The 17,197-nt window shown below is 32.3% G+C and overlaps 1 protein-coding gene across 1 annotated transcript; it reads left to right on the forward strand.

Moving 5' to 3' along the window:
• Positions 1-448: 448 nt before the first annotated feature.
• Positions 449-10,849, forward strand: LOC142638345 (kinesin-like protein KIN-14F). The gene is made up of 18 exons (XM_075812370.1): positions 449-700; positions 1,044-1,274; positions 4,089-4,252; positions 4,828-4,971; positions 5,147-5,506; positions 5,823-5,891; positions 6,041-6,265; positions 6,467-6,548; positions 6,673-6,768; positions 6,859-7,038; positions 7,499-7,605; positions 7,998-8,176; positions 8,324-8,488; positions 8,590-8,843; positions 8,920-9,083; positions 9,167-9,361; positions 9,518-10,227; positions 10,357-10,849. Exons 2-18 carry the CDS (start codon positions 1,124-1,126, stop codon positions 10,505-10,507), a joined length of 3,396 nt encoding a protein of 1,131 aa, XP_075668485.1. The 5' UTR covers positions 449-700; positions 1,044-1,123; the 3' UTR covers positions 10,508-10,849.
• The last annotated feature ends 6,348 nt before the right edge of the window (positions 10,850-17,197 follow it).

Genomic DNA, 17,197 nt, shown 5'->3' on the forward strand with positions numbered 1-17,197 from the left:
TTAAAAAAAAAAAAAAAAAAATTCTACCAATTAATTCAGAATGAAAAAGGAAAAATCAGATAAAAGATGCCTTTTTTTGGAGAAGAAAAATAACACGTTTGGTATTGTTATTTAAACAACTGTTTTTAGTGGTTAAACACGACAACACGTATTTTTACCACACTTTTTAACCCACATGTGTTTCCAACATTTAAATAACGTTACAAGAAATCTCTTACCAAACGGCCTAAAAATCCTCCTCCTCCGGGGCTGTTCTCTATATTCGATATAAACTATATAAAAGTTATTTATATAAAAAAAAAATTTGTATAGAAGTTGTAACGACTTGATATAAGTATAACTCCGTTAATGCACTGTGTCATGGCTTTGAATTCTTTTATTTGGGTCCTAGTTCTAGGCCAAACCACCAACGTTTCAATTTCATGGTCTTTTTATTTCTCTTCTCTTTACTTACACACAAAACTCAACTCTTTCTCTCTCTCTGTTCAACAGTTCAACTTCACATTGGAGCATTTATTAAGCCGCTTGTATATTTGAATGCTCATTTACAACTCACGAGAACCTTGTTTCAAATCCCATGTTTTCTGGAGTCAGATCAGATCTACTTCTTCTACTTTAACCTCTCACTGTCACTGAAACTCAATTTTCTTGCTCAGTTTTCCTGGCTTTTCCCAGAACTTTGGATCAACACCCTTTAGAGGTAGAGTCTTTTCTTAAACTTTTCTGTCCTCGTTTTCTTACTTCTTGTTTGAAAAAAACCATTGTGTTTTCATTTTCCTCAAGTCAAAATGTGATTGTTTTAGAGAGTTTTAAGGAGGTTTTAGCAGTGGTTCATGCTTTCATATTTATCACTCTCTCACTTAATTTTTGTGCTCCATTTCTTTATATTGTACCTAGGCTTAAATTTTAGTGCATGTTAATTATTGTTATCAAAATATTATAATGATATAATTTTTTTTCCAACTTTTTACCTTAGATATTCTCAGCTTTGGATAGTGTGGACTCTGGAGTATTTAACTGAACTTTCTGCGGTTGCTTTGCAGTGAACATTGTTAAATACAATATATCCCTGCAGGCTTAAAGAATATATATTTGTAAGGGAGAGAGAGAAAGAGAGGCAAATATGCCACAAGAAAGCTACACAAATCCAATGTTAACCTCTCCTTGCAAGAACTTAAGAGGATTAAAGGCTTTGATTGCTAACAATGAGGCTTCATACACTGAAGAGATTATTAATGATCATGAATTAGCTCACAGAAAAGCTGAAGAAGCAGGTAATATTTCTACCACCACCACTATGAGTAATTTAGAATCCTCCTACTTTATGGGAAAAATATAATTATTATTATATAATGACTACAATAGAGTAAGCTCATGGAGAAATATAATATAGAAAATAAATTCAGTAATCTCTTTTTCCGAGATATTGGTTATTGTAGCTGCACAGTTCTTGGATAATTTTTTTTTTTTTCCTGGTCCTCCTCTTTATTTATTATTTATTTTTTTATTTTTTTCCATTTTTTTAAAATTAAATCATATAATTCCAAAATTTTCAAATTTAACCCTAACATTTTATATTGTTTCAAATAAAATCCAAAACTAATAACATCATATCAATTCAAACATTGAATTTTTTAGGTTTGATTAGGGATTTTACATGATACAAGTTTAAAAGTTTAGGATTAATTTGAAACGACCTTTAAGATGTAATATTTAAAATGTAATTATATTTTTCTTTGATGGTAATTTTTTTGGAGGGGTCAAACTTCAAATACTCAAACTTGCCTTTTTCTTTTTTGGGCTGAGATCAAAGTGGGTATGGGTGGGTTTGGCTTGGTGGTCACATAATCATCAAACATTGAGAAAGCTAAAATAAAAGATTATGCAGGACATCATAATGTTGCGCAAAATGCGGTGATCCAAGGGTTAATAATAAGTTTGTAATGTGGGTCCAAATATATTAGGCCCCCTTTTATGGTGTTCTTTCTAGCCGAAAGAAGGTTTACATTAATGTTTTATTTGTAGCATACTTCTTGGCTACATGGATTTAGAATTAGCCCTCCTTTACAATCACCATATATATATTTTTGGTACAGAGAAGGAAACATTACAACTAAGGAGATCTAGTGTCTCAATTTTTATAGGTAGATGATAAAAGTTGACATAATTTAGTTGGTACGTTTGCAGTTGTTGAAAAATTGTATTTTCATTTTAAAATGAGCGTTTGTAAGAAAAACTATGAAGATTTGTGATTGTAAAACAGAGCTTAAAAGGTGACATAATTTAATCGGTGCATTTGCAGCTGTTGAAAAACTATATTTTCATTTCAAAATGAGCGTTTGTAAGAAAAATTGTGAAGATTTGTGATTGTAAAACAAAATTTTGAGTTTTAAAAATGTCCGTGTAATCTCCCACCATGCCTAACCAAACAATCACATTGATGATCTATAAAAGGTTGTGTCCAACTTGAAAAAATTATGGAGGTTTTGATAAAAATGGTTGTGCGCTCTACTTGATGACAGTATTTTATGCATTAACAAGTACTTTTTCTTTTCTTTTTTTCTTTGAAAATTTATGCTGAAGAAAGATGGAAAAAGTACTTCATGGATTCGTGCCCAGAGTCACATTGGCAGACTAAAACTGTAAAACATAACTACATATTTCAATTTCAATAAAACGGGAAAAATTTTTTTTGGCATATTTAAATTGGTTGTTGCACTTGCCCAGTTGCACCTACCCAACCTGTATCAAAAATTTTAAATGTTCACATGTACTACACCATGCTGACTAATAATACATTTTGGCATCATTTTAGTCTGCTTTCGCCGTGACACTATTCTTAGAGAATACTGATGGATTAAACTCTATTGGCTATAGCCCAATAATCCCTATTGGAACGAATTCTAAATTCTAATTATCGTATAGTTCGGCAGGGAAAAGAAATTCTAATTTTGTAACAATATTTATTATATTTCTTTAGAACAAAATGTATTTTAAATCCTATAGCAAATTAAATCTTGAAAGATTATTACAAATTAAACTGTTTAGTTTTGTTAATTTCAAATTGAATCTTAGACTTCTAAAATCAGAACAATTTATATCCCTTATCAAAATCAAAAAATTAAACCTGAAAGACCAAGGTTTAAATTGATATGATTTATAAAAACCAAGGTTTGATTTGAAGAAGCCGTAAAATTTAATTTATAATAGACTTAAAATTTAGGATTTAATTTGAAATCATCCTTAAAATATAGGTTTAAAAGCTAATTTAATTACCAATTTTAGAGTACATTATCTGCCTCTATTTGTTCCTTTCACGATTCGATTCATAAGCTTTCGATAATTATATTTGATTACTCTTTTTAGATGAATAAATCTCCGGTTTACCACAAAAAAAAAAAAACTATTATATTTGATTCCTTTTAATTGAAATTAAAATATTAGACTTCTGTCCAAGTTAACAAAATTTTTTTTTGACAAATAATTTACCCTTTATGGTTTGGGTTGTGTTAACGGGCACCATAAGGTGCCTGTTAATAACACATTTTGGATAATTTTTTGTGTTACTTTTTTTAACTTCGGACACTTTTTCAGTTTTGGCAAATTTTTTGACAGCTTTTTTTCCTCTTTTTAAATGAAACACAAAAAAAGAAATGTTAACAAGCACCGTATGGTGCTTTTTTTTCCTCTTTTTAAATGAAACACAAAAAAGGAAATGTTAACAAGCACCGTACGGTGCTTGTTAACATTTTCCTTACAGTTTAACCAGATCACAATTTAGTCCTACAAGTTTTATGGTTAGGAGTTTTCTGAATTGAACCCTAACGAGTTTAATTTAATACAAATCTTAGGATTTAAATATTGCAATTGAAAGTTTTTTTTTTTTTTTTGAGAAGAAAGCAATTAAAAGTTTGTAGACTAAATTATGATAATGTCGAATTATGGACTAAATTATAATTTTTCCTATTATTATTATTATTATTATTATTATTTTCTTCCCTTGGGGTGGCTGATGTCTCAACTGTCAAGAACATGTACAGTTAGTTTGAAGTCCAACCTTAACTAACATGTGTGTGTGTGTTTTTCAGCTTCAAGGAGGTACCAAGCATCAGAATGGCTACGTCAAATGGACCATGGCGCATCATCAGCACTACCCAAAGAACCCTCCGAGGAAGACTTCTGCCTTGCACTTCGCAATGGCCTCATTCTCTGCAATGTCCTCAACAAAGTCAACCCTGGTGCTGTTCTTAAGGTTATATATATACATACATACTCCTACCTTTGTATCATGTCCATGTTTCATTACAAGCAAAACTGTGCTGAACAATCTTCATGTTTTCAATTCTTATAATAAAGAACTTGACTAATAAATTCTTTCAAGTACGAGATGGGTTTTTTTTTTTTTTCTAACTATTTCCTTCGTGTTAATTTTAATATGCATGCATGGAATTCAAAATGTTTTCTTAGAAGAAAAACTGCTTAACATTTTTTAATTTGTTAAAATTCTCTAATTATTTTGAAAAGTTCTTTTTTCTAGTATACCTTAGGTTCTCAAATTAAATTCAACCATGTGGTTGCATTGACCGGTGTAGCACAAAAGAAACTATCTTCACCTAACATCAATTAAATTTAGCTGTGTGGAATATTAGCCAATACAACCATATGGTTGAATTTAATTGAGAAACTTAGGGTACAGTACTTAAGAAATCGTACCTTAGTTTTGCTTGATATGCAATTTATTTTAAATTATAAGCGTGGTTTATTCTAAATTTCATGGTCTCTTTTGATTTTGAGATTTGGGTTTGTTTCTGTTTTGGAATTATATAGGTGGTGGACAATTCAGTGATTGCAGTTCAGTCTACAGAGGGAGCAGCACAGTCTGCAATTCAATATTTTGAGAACATGAGGAATTTCTTGGAGGCTGTTAAAGAAATGAAGCTCTTGACATTTGAAGCATCCGACTTGGAAAAGGTTTTGCTTATCTTTCAATTCCTGCATTTGCTATTAATCATGCATGTTACAACTTACAACCTATTATTTCAAATAAATGACTAGTACATTTGATTTTCTTTTCCCAAAAGAGAGAGAAAGAGAGTGTGTGTGTGTGTACTTTACTAGTCTTTAATTGAGTAACTTGGATATCCAGGGGGGTTCATCAAGTAAAGTTGTGGACTGCATTCTGTGTCTGAAAGGATTTTACGAGTGGAAGCTAGCGGGTGGAGTTGGGGTTTGGAGGTATGGAGGCACTGTGAGGATCACATCCTTTCCAAAGGGATCTCCATCCTCCATTCTAAGCAATGAAAGTGCTGATGAGTCAATAGATGAATCAGAGTCATCACAATATGAACAGCTGTTAGATTTTCTTCATCTTTCTAATGAGGTCTCAATTGAAGAATCCCGAACTGCCAATGCACTGGCTTTCCTCTTCGATCATTTTGGACTTGGACTCCTACAGGCTTACCTTAGAGAGAGTAATGGGATAGAAGACTTGCCTTTGAATGCAATGGTAGGTAAGATCCTTCCCAATTTGTTGTGCATTGCAGGTTATTTTTGGTTTTCTGCAGACACAGCTCTCTAATACACATGATATAAGATCAAACACTAGCAATCTAGCAACAAGGATTTTTGTTATCATCATGCATATGGCATACAAATATCATTTGCTAGCTGCAAAAAAAAAACTGATTCCATCTCAAGTCAATATGATTATGAATATCTAGTTTACCCATAAGGAATTTATAAAAGGTTATGATAGTGAGAAATTACAATTATCTTTTTCTTTTGACCTAAAACTGAAGATCTTTTCGTTGTAAAATTTGTAGGTAATTGATACTTTGCTCAGTAAGGTAGTCAAAGATTTCTCAGCACTGCTAGTTTCTCAAGGCACTCAGGTAATTAAGAATTTGGAGTGTCATTGAATCTGTTGTTAATACTTCTATCCAAAAGTATTTCCAGACCGATTTTTCAATACGAGTACCGTCCTTATATTTTCCTCACTACAGTAACTAATCTATAATTTTCTTGCTCCTATTTTCCCTAGCTTGGATTGTTTTTGAAGAAAATATTGAAAGGTGATACTGGTTCCCTATCAAAAGATGAATTTATTGAAGCCATTTCACAGTATCTTAATCAAAGAACTAGTTTGGCATCAAGTGATTTGTCAAAATTTTGCATTTGTGGTGGGAAACGTGAGGTGGTTCGGCCAAATGTCTATCTCCCTGCTGACAACACAGAAGTTATTGATATTCAACAGAAACAGCTCGAGGTATGAATATTTGTTCACAGACAGAGATACTCCTTTCACAATGTTTCAATTTTACATTAGCAGCTTCTTTTCCTCAAACTAAATGTAGGGTAACTCTTGGATATTCATTCTTGCATGGGTTTCTATGCCAAACTGAAACTTTAATCTTTGACATGTCTTTTCATCAATGCTATAGTGATGTTATCCTTCTTTGATAACTAGGACCTAAAATTATCTTTTGAAGAGACAAAATCAGAGGTGAAACTGGCTCACTCAAACTATGAGCAACAACTTTCGAGGCTTGGTGAGAACCTAGAGGCTTGATCTTCTTTGAGAATATTCCTGTGGTTAAATACAAGGGCCTCAGTCACTTGTATTATTAGGTTTATCTATAAAGATTTGGTAAATTACAATTTTTGTTGCCTCAGAGCATCATATTAAGGGGCTTGAAGTGGCCTCCTCATCCTATCACAAGGTTTTAGAGGAAAACCGCCAACTCTACAATCTAGTACAAGACCTCAAAGGTGTTCATCTGAAACTTTAAAGTTCTCAACTTGATCATTTATATATGTTACTAGATATGCAGCTTAACTAATAAATTTACTTTCTTTCAGGAACCATTAGGGTATATTGTAGAGTGAGGCCTTTCTTACCCGGGCAATCAAATGGGCAGTCTACTGTGGACTACATAGGAGAAAATGGAAATATCATGATTGTCAATCCCCTTAAGCAGGGCAAAGATGCAAGGAGGGTATTTTCATTCAATAAAGTGTTTAGCACTAACGTCACACAAGGTAGTTTTCCTATCCAAAGCAGGGTTTTCAGTGAAGCTCATAAACTACATTGCAAGATATGGGATTGGTTTAAACATTTTTTTATATGAACCTGTTGCATAGCTTTATTGAAAGTAACGAAAGGGTAAATAACCCAAAAATGGAGATATTGAAAGTAACTTAAGAGTAAAAAACTCAGAATGGAGATCATGAACTAACGATTATTCTTTTAAACTACTGTTAGTAATGTCAACAATAAAACGATGATGGTTATATGGGAATTGTTTTGGAGGACTGAGAGATAAGGATCTAGTTACCTAGCTCCTTTGTATGTAAAACATATTGATGTTATGTCAGAAATGCAGAACTGCGTGGAATTTAAAGATCAGCTAAAACACAATGAATCTAATATGTCACTTTTAATCTGTATATTGATATATTTTTGGAAACTACTGATGATCACTATCACTATCATGTGCAGAGCAAATATATGTTGACACTCAACCATTGATCAGGTCTGTTCTAGATGGATATAATGTTTGCATCTTTGCATATGGACAGACGGGCTCAGGGAAGACATATACAATGGTAAGATTCCAAAATTCGTAATTCTTGTTTGTAGATTTCATACCATTCAATGAATCTGATACATATTCTATAAGATCATGAGTATCAGGCTGTCCCTAAAACTTTGGCATAAGGCTCATCCCCGTGTCATAATTGCATATTATATCACCACCATAATGCCATTTAATATTATGGGATCCTTCTTAGATTTATAACCTTTTGAAGTTTAATTGGATGGTGTGTCGTTCATGGTGTTTTTAAAGTGAAAGCACTCAATTGTTTCATGAACTCAGAACCCTCTCTAGCCATTGGAGAAAGTAGTGTGAAAAACTATAAGATAATCGATGTCACTATTGTCCCAGCATTATTTTTATAAGATCTAAATTATAATGGTACTTTATCTTCTTTTACAGAGTGGCCCAGATTTGACATCTGAGGAGACATGGGGTGTAAACTATCGAGCTCTCCGCGACTTGTTTCAAATATCAAAGGAAAGGGCAGAATTCATAAAATATGAAGTTGGAGTCCAAATGATTGAAATTTACAATGAACAAGTTAGAGATCTATTAGTCAGTGATGGATCTAACAGAAGATATCCTTTCCAAGATTTACTTTCTTTATTTAAATAACATGATAAGCACTTGTGTACATTATGCCCATTTGGGTTTGAAAATTTTGAATTGAGGATTTACGAAATTTGTTAACTATATTGTTAGTTCAGTACCTTAACTCCATGCACATTAGATATACGAAACAACTCTCAATTGAATGGTCTTAATGTACCCGATGCAAGTTTGGTTCGGGTTACATGTACTCGAGATGTTCTTGACTTGATGAGGATTGGCCAAAAGAATCGTGCCGTGGGTGCTACAGCTCTAAATGAGCGAAGTAGCCGTTCACATAGGTAGGTGCTTTTGTTAATTGAAGTTTGGGATTCTTTCTAGTGTTATTATTAATACCTATTATTGTAACTAATGGTTTTTGGTTCTGGCTATCCTTTTGCAGTGTTTTGACTGTCCATGTCCATGGAAAAGAGTTAGTTTCTAATTCCGTTCTTAAGGGTTGCCTCCACCTAGTGGATTTGGCTGGAAGTGAGAGAGTTGATAAATCTGAGGCTGTTGGTGAGAGACTGAAGGAGGCCCAACATATAAATAGATCACTATCTGCACTCGGTGATGTCATATCTGCTCTTGCACAAAAGAGTTCACACATTCCATATAGGAATAGCAAACTTACTCAAGTATTGCAGGATTCATTAGGTAACATATTAAGCCAAAATCCCTTCAAATGTCTTTATCTCTTTCACTGTTCTTACCATTTTTCCATCTTAAATAGGTGGCCAAGCAAAAACATTGATGTTTGTACATATAAACCCTGAGGTTAATGCTTTTGGGGAGACAATTAGCACACTCAAGTTTGCTGAAAGAGTTGCCTCCATAGAACTTGGGGCAGCCCGATCTAATAAAGAAACTGGTGAAATCCGAGACCTTAAAGAGGAGGTTAGTTTTCAGTTATTCTTCTGTTCAATTCTTCATTTTGAATTTTTTACATGAAAGCTTTCTAACTTTTTCTTTCTATATAGATATCAAACCTTAAACTGGCAGTGGAGAGGAAGGAGACAGAACTAGAGCAAATGAAAACTGGGAATACTCGAAGCACTATTGAAACCCAAAGAGCAAAAGCTGTTTCACCCTACAGAATGCCAAGATGTGGTACTAGTGCTGGCCTGAGGCCTGAAACTAGTCAACGACCCATTGATGATACTAAAAGCTTTGAAGTAAGTCAATAGCCATCACGAATTTGTTTAATTGAATACATTAGAATGGTTGTTTTGTGATATATACTACTTGAAATTTATATGAAAAAAAAACTTGACAAGTTAGGAATAAACAGAAATGGATAATCTCTATCTTGTGATGAACTTTGATTTCAGGCTAGGAGTTGCTCTTCTGGTAAGCAGAGAAGGTCAAGGTTTCCCTCTGCATTTGCTGACAAGGAGATTACGCCAAAGGTACCTTTCCCAGCAGATGAAAGATTAGCAAGCTCTGGAAAGCCAAGGTCACCATCCCCTCCTATTAGGAGATCATTGTCCACCGATAGAGGATCTGTCTTTAGGAGCAGGATCAAATCTGATACACTGGACAACCAACCCATTGCAAAAGTACCATTCCCGGCTAGAGTTTCGGTTAATAAATCTGTTGCAGCAATGTCAATGATCCCTTCCACAGATAGCAATTCAAGAGCACATATTGGTTCACATGAACCAGCAAAGCAGGATAACATTTATGATGCATTCTGTGGCCTCCAGAGGGTAAGCACCAGGAAAGTTTACCCAGAACATGAAGAGGAGCAGTTTAAGCAAGCTCTTAATATCAGGCAAGGTGGCATTAGGAAAAGCAAAGTTGATAGCAAGGCCAAGGCAAGGACTCATCAAATGCCCGCTAGGAATCAGAAGTCTGAAGTGGTGACAACACTGCTATCTGACATGGATGTTCCTGGTGAAAAGATGGAGGAAGCACCTCGAAAGAGTGACTTCTCTGAGCCAGAGAATGAGCATGGCCTATTTGAGTCACCACTGCATGCTTTGAAGATGAAAAAGCTTCGACAGAACTTCTCAAGGAACTCCCAAAATCTTGAACCAAGGTATAATGAAAAACTTCTCTTAAGGGACTTAAATACAGAGTTCTCTTTCTATTTTTTCAGTTAATGTGAAATATTAGTAACTCCATATGGTCATTGTTAATTAAAATGGCATTCCCCATTTCCTTTCAGAGGAATTGTTGAACCCATATTGGCTGGGAAGCTCGACAACAGGGTTCCAAATGGTCTAATTCGCTTTCCAAAGGAAGGCAGCAACACATCAATGCCTGAATTCAGAAGGAGTCGCTCATCGCCTCGCGGGAAATTTTTAATTCTACCTTGAGGATTTCACAGTATACAGCATTGAATTTTATTGCCACTAATTTCTTTTTCTTTCAAATTTTGTACAGTGACTACTATTAGTGTTCAAGTTCCAAATTGCTTACTTCTATGAGGATTCTGATGATGTTTTGGCGGTGATTATGGTGGAGCCTTTCTCTTTTGCAGATAAATATTGCAATATTTTTATGTAATTCAAATCATATTAGCTTTATATATTCTGGTTGTAATACTCTGTGTTCTTTGTGTATCTGAAGCAGCTTTTGATACTATCTCTATTATGTAAACTTAAGAATATGTATTGTTCAACCTATAATACTGAAAAACTTTATTTATAGTGCAAAAACTCTTCGTATAGGTTCCATTTTATTTAGTTTCTTTTAGGAAAAAGTTCTATGTCAACAGACACAAAGGGAATGAAATTGAGCTCTCAACTACTTCAGTTAATTTACTACTTATTATAGCTTGAAAATTTTGATTTCATGTCTGGATTAAAATGAAAGAAAAACTCAATTCCTCGAAAGGCATTCATATAATCAAAGGAGCATAAAACCATCTCAACCATACTTGGACTTTTGTTAGTTGTCATCAAACACTTTTTTTGCCAGTGTCTGTAGAAACGTCTTATTTAATGCGCGGATACTTTACAATTTTATTTGAAATTATTTTTATGTATATTAATAACTATATATAACACTTATTTTGTTATATAATATTTATGATTGTTACATTATTGTTGAATGCTTTGAAACTTGGTTTTCTTAATTTGTATTTTATTTTTAAAAAAATTGTATAACACCATAAGACCAAAACATATGATAATATTTATTGTTAAAAGTAGACTTTATTTTTTAAAATGATTAAATGATTTTGAAATCTATAAATAAAAATTTAAAGAATAAAATATTTTATATCCTAAAATTAAATAAATTTAAGCAACCACTCAAATACTTCCGCAACCACTCAAATACTTCCTCAACCACTTCATTCTCACAACCATATATGGAGACTCTAATCTCAAACACTCAAATCATTTTCTCAATGAAATTAAGGAATCATTTGTAAGTATCAACATAAAGAGAATGCATTTAAACAAAGAAAAATTGACTAAAAGCACATTAATTTTTCAAAATGTAATTGCCTTTATTTGAACTTCTGTACCCTTAAAAAAATGTAACCAAAAACACTTTGAGATCATTATCAATTTTTAATTTTATCACTATGGTTCATACAACAAAAAATCGCAATTAAAACAACTACAAAGAAACCTACAAATTATGAGTTCTCAAAAAAAAAACCCAACTTCATAAATAATCAATTAGAATACTTCTCTTTCTTTCTCTTTGGTTGTAAAACAAAATACATTTATGACTTTCCTACACCAAAATCTCAAACACCCAAAGACTTAAAGCCAATCACAGCCTTAAAAAAATCCACAACATTCGACTTTGATATCAAAACCGTAAGCTATTGTCACTTAATAAAAAACGCAAGCCCCTTTCCTTAGGCACAACCTACACATATGGTTAGGATCAAATGGTACGACAATATTAGAGTTATGTTGGTGACGTTGAAAGGTTGAAGGTAAATGCTTGTTTTTGGTTTGGGTGTATTTGAAATGAGATGCATGAAGAGTTCTGAGCATAGTATATAAAGGAGTAGAAGTGAAAACTGTGAATGGAAATACAAAGATTTTTGTGTTTTTGAGAGAGAGGAAAAGTCTTGAAACATTTGAATCAAAGAAAATAAAGAATCTTTATTTTTAAATTTGTTCTTATCTTTGATGTGGTTTAAGAGTATTTCAATTATCTTTTTAAAGAGTACATCAAAAGGCAGAACCTTATGTTGTATGAGGTCTATTATTCATAGACCCATGCGATGCGTGGAATTATTCATCTACCTAAAGTAGAGTTGCAAGAAAGAATAAAAAATCAGGAAAGAGAATAAGTACTTTTTCTGGAGAGAATGTGTGAGGAATAGCACAATAGATATAGTAAAAACACCAAATTATCCAAGCTATATTATGTGAATAGAATAACACTAGCCTCATCACACGCACTTCATACGTGCACTGAAGCTCTTTTTTCTTTTTTCTAAGTTTAAAGTAATTTTTCAATTTGAATTTATCTATTGTTAGTGAGGTTACACAGAAAAGAATTTTTAAGAAACTAAAATTTAGGATTTGAAATGGAGTAAATTGCTAGATTTAGTGTGTGCTAGTTTTTAGGAAAAAAAAGTATCAAACGTGCGTGAGATATATTTAAATAAAGAGTGCTAATTTTTAGAAAAAAAAGTTTCTCTGGTAGGTTTTTTTTTTTTTGAATTTTGTTGAATTACAACTTTAACCCTATTTTTTATTTTTTAAGAATAAGGATTATCTAATTAGATTATGAGTATTTTTGACATTTGTTGAAGCCATGACTAACTTTCTGAATCCTCTTAACATATATAGATTATATTCTTATATACTATTTTCGTAATGCAATAGGATTATAGGATAGCATCTAACAATTAAAGAAAAGAAAAAAGACAACAACTTAAGTAGACTTCTAAAGAACACAAAAATTCATCAACCTAAAGTGGAGATGTAAGAAAAATAAAATAAAAATCCCTCAAAAAATGAAAAAAAAAATTTTGAGAGAGAGAGAGTTTGTGTAGAAAAACTATATATAGAATGGAAGAGATAATGAGAAATTTATTGTAAAAGGATGAGAACAAGAAGAACCAAAATAAAGGAAGATAAAAAAAGATGGAAAAAGAGTGACATTAAGGTAGAGAGTAATGTGGAGAAAAGTTAGAGAAAGTGTAACAATAAGTTGGAAAATTAATAGAAGAAGAATAGTTAAAAATAAGAGAGAGATGATATTTTAATTGTTAAATAATATAGTTTTTTTATTCACTTTAAATACGTAGATGTTAAAAAAATTATTAGAAAAATTGGAAAAATAATAATAATGACATGGTTGCTAATATAACTCAATAGGAGCGTAGTAACAATAAATGTTACACTTCAATTTATATATATATATATAGATTGATTAGTTCCAAGAAAATGGACAAGGTGGTCATAGGAGCACCTAAGTTAGGGTTAGGGAAAATGATTCTCGACATTTGAAATTAATTTATTTCATTGTTCAAATAAAATATTAGGAAATTTAAAGGTATATCAAATGCCATGTTTTTTAAAATTTTAAATGACACTAGCCTCATTACACATGCGATAAGTCTCCTTTTTTTTTTTTTTTAGTTTCATTTAATTTTTCAATTTGAATTTATCTATTTTTGGCGAGATTATACAATAATGAATTGTTAAGAAACTAAAATTTAGGATTTGAAATAGAGCAACTTGCTAAGTTTAGTGTGTGCTAGTTATTAGAAAAAAAAAATGTATTAAACGTGCGTGAAATGTACTTAAAGAGAAATGCTATGTTCACAACTTTTTTACAATATTTTTATGACAAATCCTATATGGCTGATTGTTATGGGTTGTTATTGGTGGGGTAGAAAAATAATTTTAGTAGTAGGTTAATTAGAACCAATAACAACTAACCCACCTATGATTTATTGTGAAAATATTGTGGATGTAGCTCCTCTTATATTGTTGTAAAAATGTTGTGAAAATGCTGTAAACATATCATTTCTCTATATTTAAATAGCGAGTGTGCTAATTTTTAGGAAAAAAGTTTATATTGTAGATTTTTTTTTTAATTTTGTTGAATTACAATTATAACCCCATTTTTTATTTTTTAAGAATAAGAATTATCTATTAGATTCGGGGTATTTTTGACATTTTTTGAAATTATAACTAATTTTCTGAATCCTCTTAACATATAGAAAAAATAATATACTATAGAATATAGATACAGAAAATAAATTTTTAAATGAACTCTTGATCCTTTTCCCATGGTTAGCGACCCTACCTTCATGGCATCATTTTAAAATCAGAGAGATATTAATCTATTAATAGGAAAAATATTTATGCTTTTTACACTTCAAGGACAGCCTCAAAGTAGATTTCATTCCTCAAACTAACCTTTTCATGTCAGTTTTTCCAAAACCTCCCACAGTTTCACCATTTCCTAACATAACATTTTGGCAGTTCTTTGACCTGTAGTTTGAGCCTCCCTCCCCATTCAACTCGGTGCCTGCAAATTTGGTACAGCGGTTTTCTTCATTTCTTCTATAAACATAATTTAGGAATTCAAACATCTTCAATGATTTTCTTGGCTTTGATAATAATAGCAATGAAATTTTGATTCATCCCATATCTTTGATCTTAATGTCTCTACTTAAAATAGACAATATCTTATGATGCTGATGTTCCAAAACCAAGTGAAGGTTGAAGAAGATTTTCTATATTGTTATGCAGTTCTATCATTCTTGGTAGCATTGAAGTTTATATGGATTTGGTGATCAGGGATCAAAGAGCTTCAAATGACAATCCTGTATCAACATCACATTTGCAGGTTCAATCCAATCTTGTCCTAGTAAAAGTTCTTTAAAATGTCTAATTATATTCTGGGTGCTGCACCTTTTCCCAATCCAAAACCAGTCCCGCATCAACCACCAGCCAAGGAGAAAGTACATGAGCATCAGGCAACGAATAAAGCAGTCCCTCAGGCCTCTGTCACCTTTGTTTACCAAACCATTATAGCAGAATTGTGCCGGAATGTAACAGTGACATGGTGCAAGAACCTGATCCACCATTCCCTTAGCATCACGGTGGAAACTCCTCCTAATCAAGATCAATATACTTGCAAAATTGATTTGAGGACTTGGCAGTTTTGGGGTAGAAAAGGTCTCAAATCTTTTGAATTAGACAGGAAACGAGTGGATATTTTCTGGGATTTTAGACAGACAAAATTTTCCAGCAACCCGGATCCCTGGTCTAATTATTATGTTGCCATGGTTTGTGGTCAAGAGGTGGTGTTATTGCTAGGGGATTTGAAGAAAGAGGCTTATAAAAGAACCAGGTCAAGACCAACCTTAGAAGACGCTATCTTGTTGTACAAGAAAGAGATTGTGTATGGAAAAAGATTGTTTTGTACAAGATCCATGTTAGTTGATGGTAATAGAGAACATGACATTGTCATTGACACTTCTCTATCTGGGCCTGGTGATCCTGAAATGTCGATTAGCATTGACGGGGAAATGATGATTCGCATTATGAACTTGAATTGGAGATTTAGAGGTAATGAGACCGTGATGCTGAACAATTTGCCAGTACAACTTTTATGGGATGTGCATGATTGGTTGCATACTATCCACGGTTCAGGCCCTGGCTTGTTCATATTCAAGCCAGGTACACTAGAATGTGAAGCAACTAGTGATCCTAATGGCACGCTAGAATGTGAAGCAGATGGTGACCCTAATGGTAGTAACAGCAGCAATGGAAATGATAGTGACAGCATAATCGACTCGGTAGCCTCAGCACCTGCAAGCCCTTCATCAAAAACAACTTTTTGCCATTTTTTATATGCTTGGAGAACTGAGTAAGAGTGTGAGACTAGTTGTGTCCAGTGATTCACAACATTATTTATTATGTTATACATGGTTAATATTTCAATGTAACATTATTAGAGCCTTCATTGTCCACTTCATGATATTCGTCGTTTTTGCATTTCTTACATAATTTAGTTATCACAAACTGTGAAACTTTAGATAAAGTGTTATTGACATGAGATTTGAATGTAGTCTCTTTTTTTTGGCACCAGAAAATGGTAAATTATGAGTTTAATTTGAACTTTTGGGCATTTTATAACTTTCTTGCTGAATGTTATTTTTTTAAACAATTATTTTGGCTCATAAATTGGAGTTAGTAGATTGGAATTTAGGAAATAGTTGAACAAGTCAAACCAAAATTCCAAACTGGCTCTATCCCAAAAGTTGCATTTCTAAAATAATACAGAGTTTCGGTAGCAGTTAAAAAAGTTTATTAATAGAAAAACAATAGTGACCATCGTAACTAAGTGGTTCCTTCTTCCTTTAAAATAGGCTGTTCCTTCTTGGTCTCATATTTTAGGCTCCCTATGAATCTCTTTATAGATTAATAATGGATCCAAGAACTAAATTGTTGTATAATTTGTTAGTACCCGTACTATTGTTAGGAACAAAGTTTAGCTACAAAATTGGTTGTAACTTTAGATTACAACTTTACTCAATATCTTCTTATCAGAAATAAATTTTGACAATTTTACCATTAAATTACAATTTCTTTTTATTCTTCATACTTGCAAAATTTCTAAAACATTAAAGATCAATAGCTATATCATCAATAAATTATTTAAATTGCAAGTTTTTGTAGTTTAAAATTTTGCATAAAATTTAAACTTATAGATCATATAGTAAATAATATTCGATTGGCATAAAATTTGACATGTTATTAAGAGTGTAAAGAACATGCAATCCAATAGTTAGATTTTCAAAATATGTAGCAATGTTGATTTATTTTTTAAATTGTATTACAACCAATTTTGTAGCTAAACTTTGTCCTTATTGTTATCAAAATTTGAATTAGGTAGCAAATTAATCTATATTATCAATAACTTTGGTTACACAAACTTTTTCACAATTGTTGAGGTGATGTTATAATTGGTGTGTTATAAAATAGTGTTACTATGTACTCTATTATCAATAACTTTGGTTACACAAAATTTTTCACAATTGTTGAGGTGATGTTATAATTGGTGTGTTA

Source organism: Castanea sativa, chromosome 6, assembly GCF_040712315.1.
Source record: "Castanea sativa cultivar Marrone di Chiusa Pesio chromosome 6, ASM4071231v1".
Taxonomy (NCBI): Eukaryota; Viridiplantae; Streptophyta; class Magnoliopsida; order Fagales; family Fagaceae; genus Castanea; species Castanea sativa.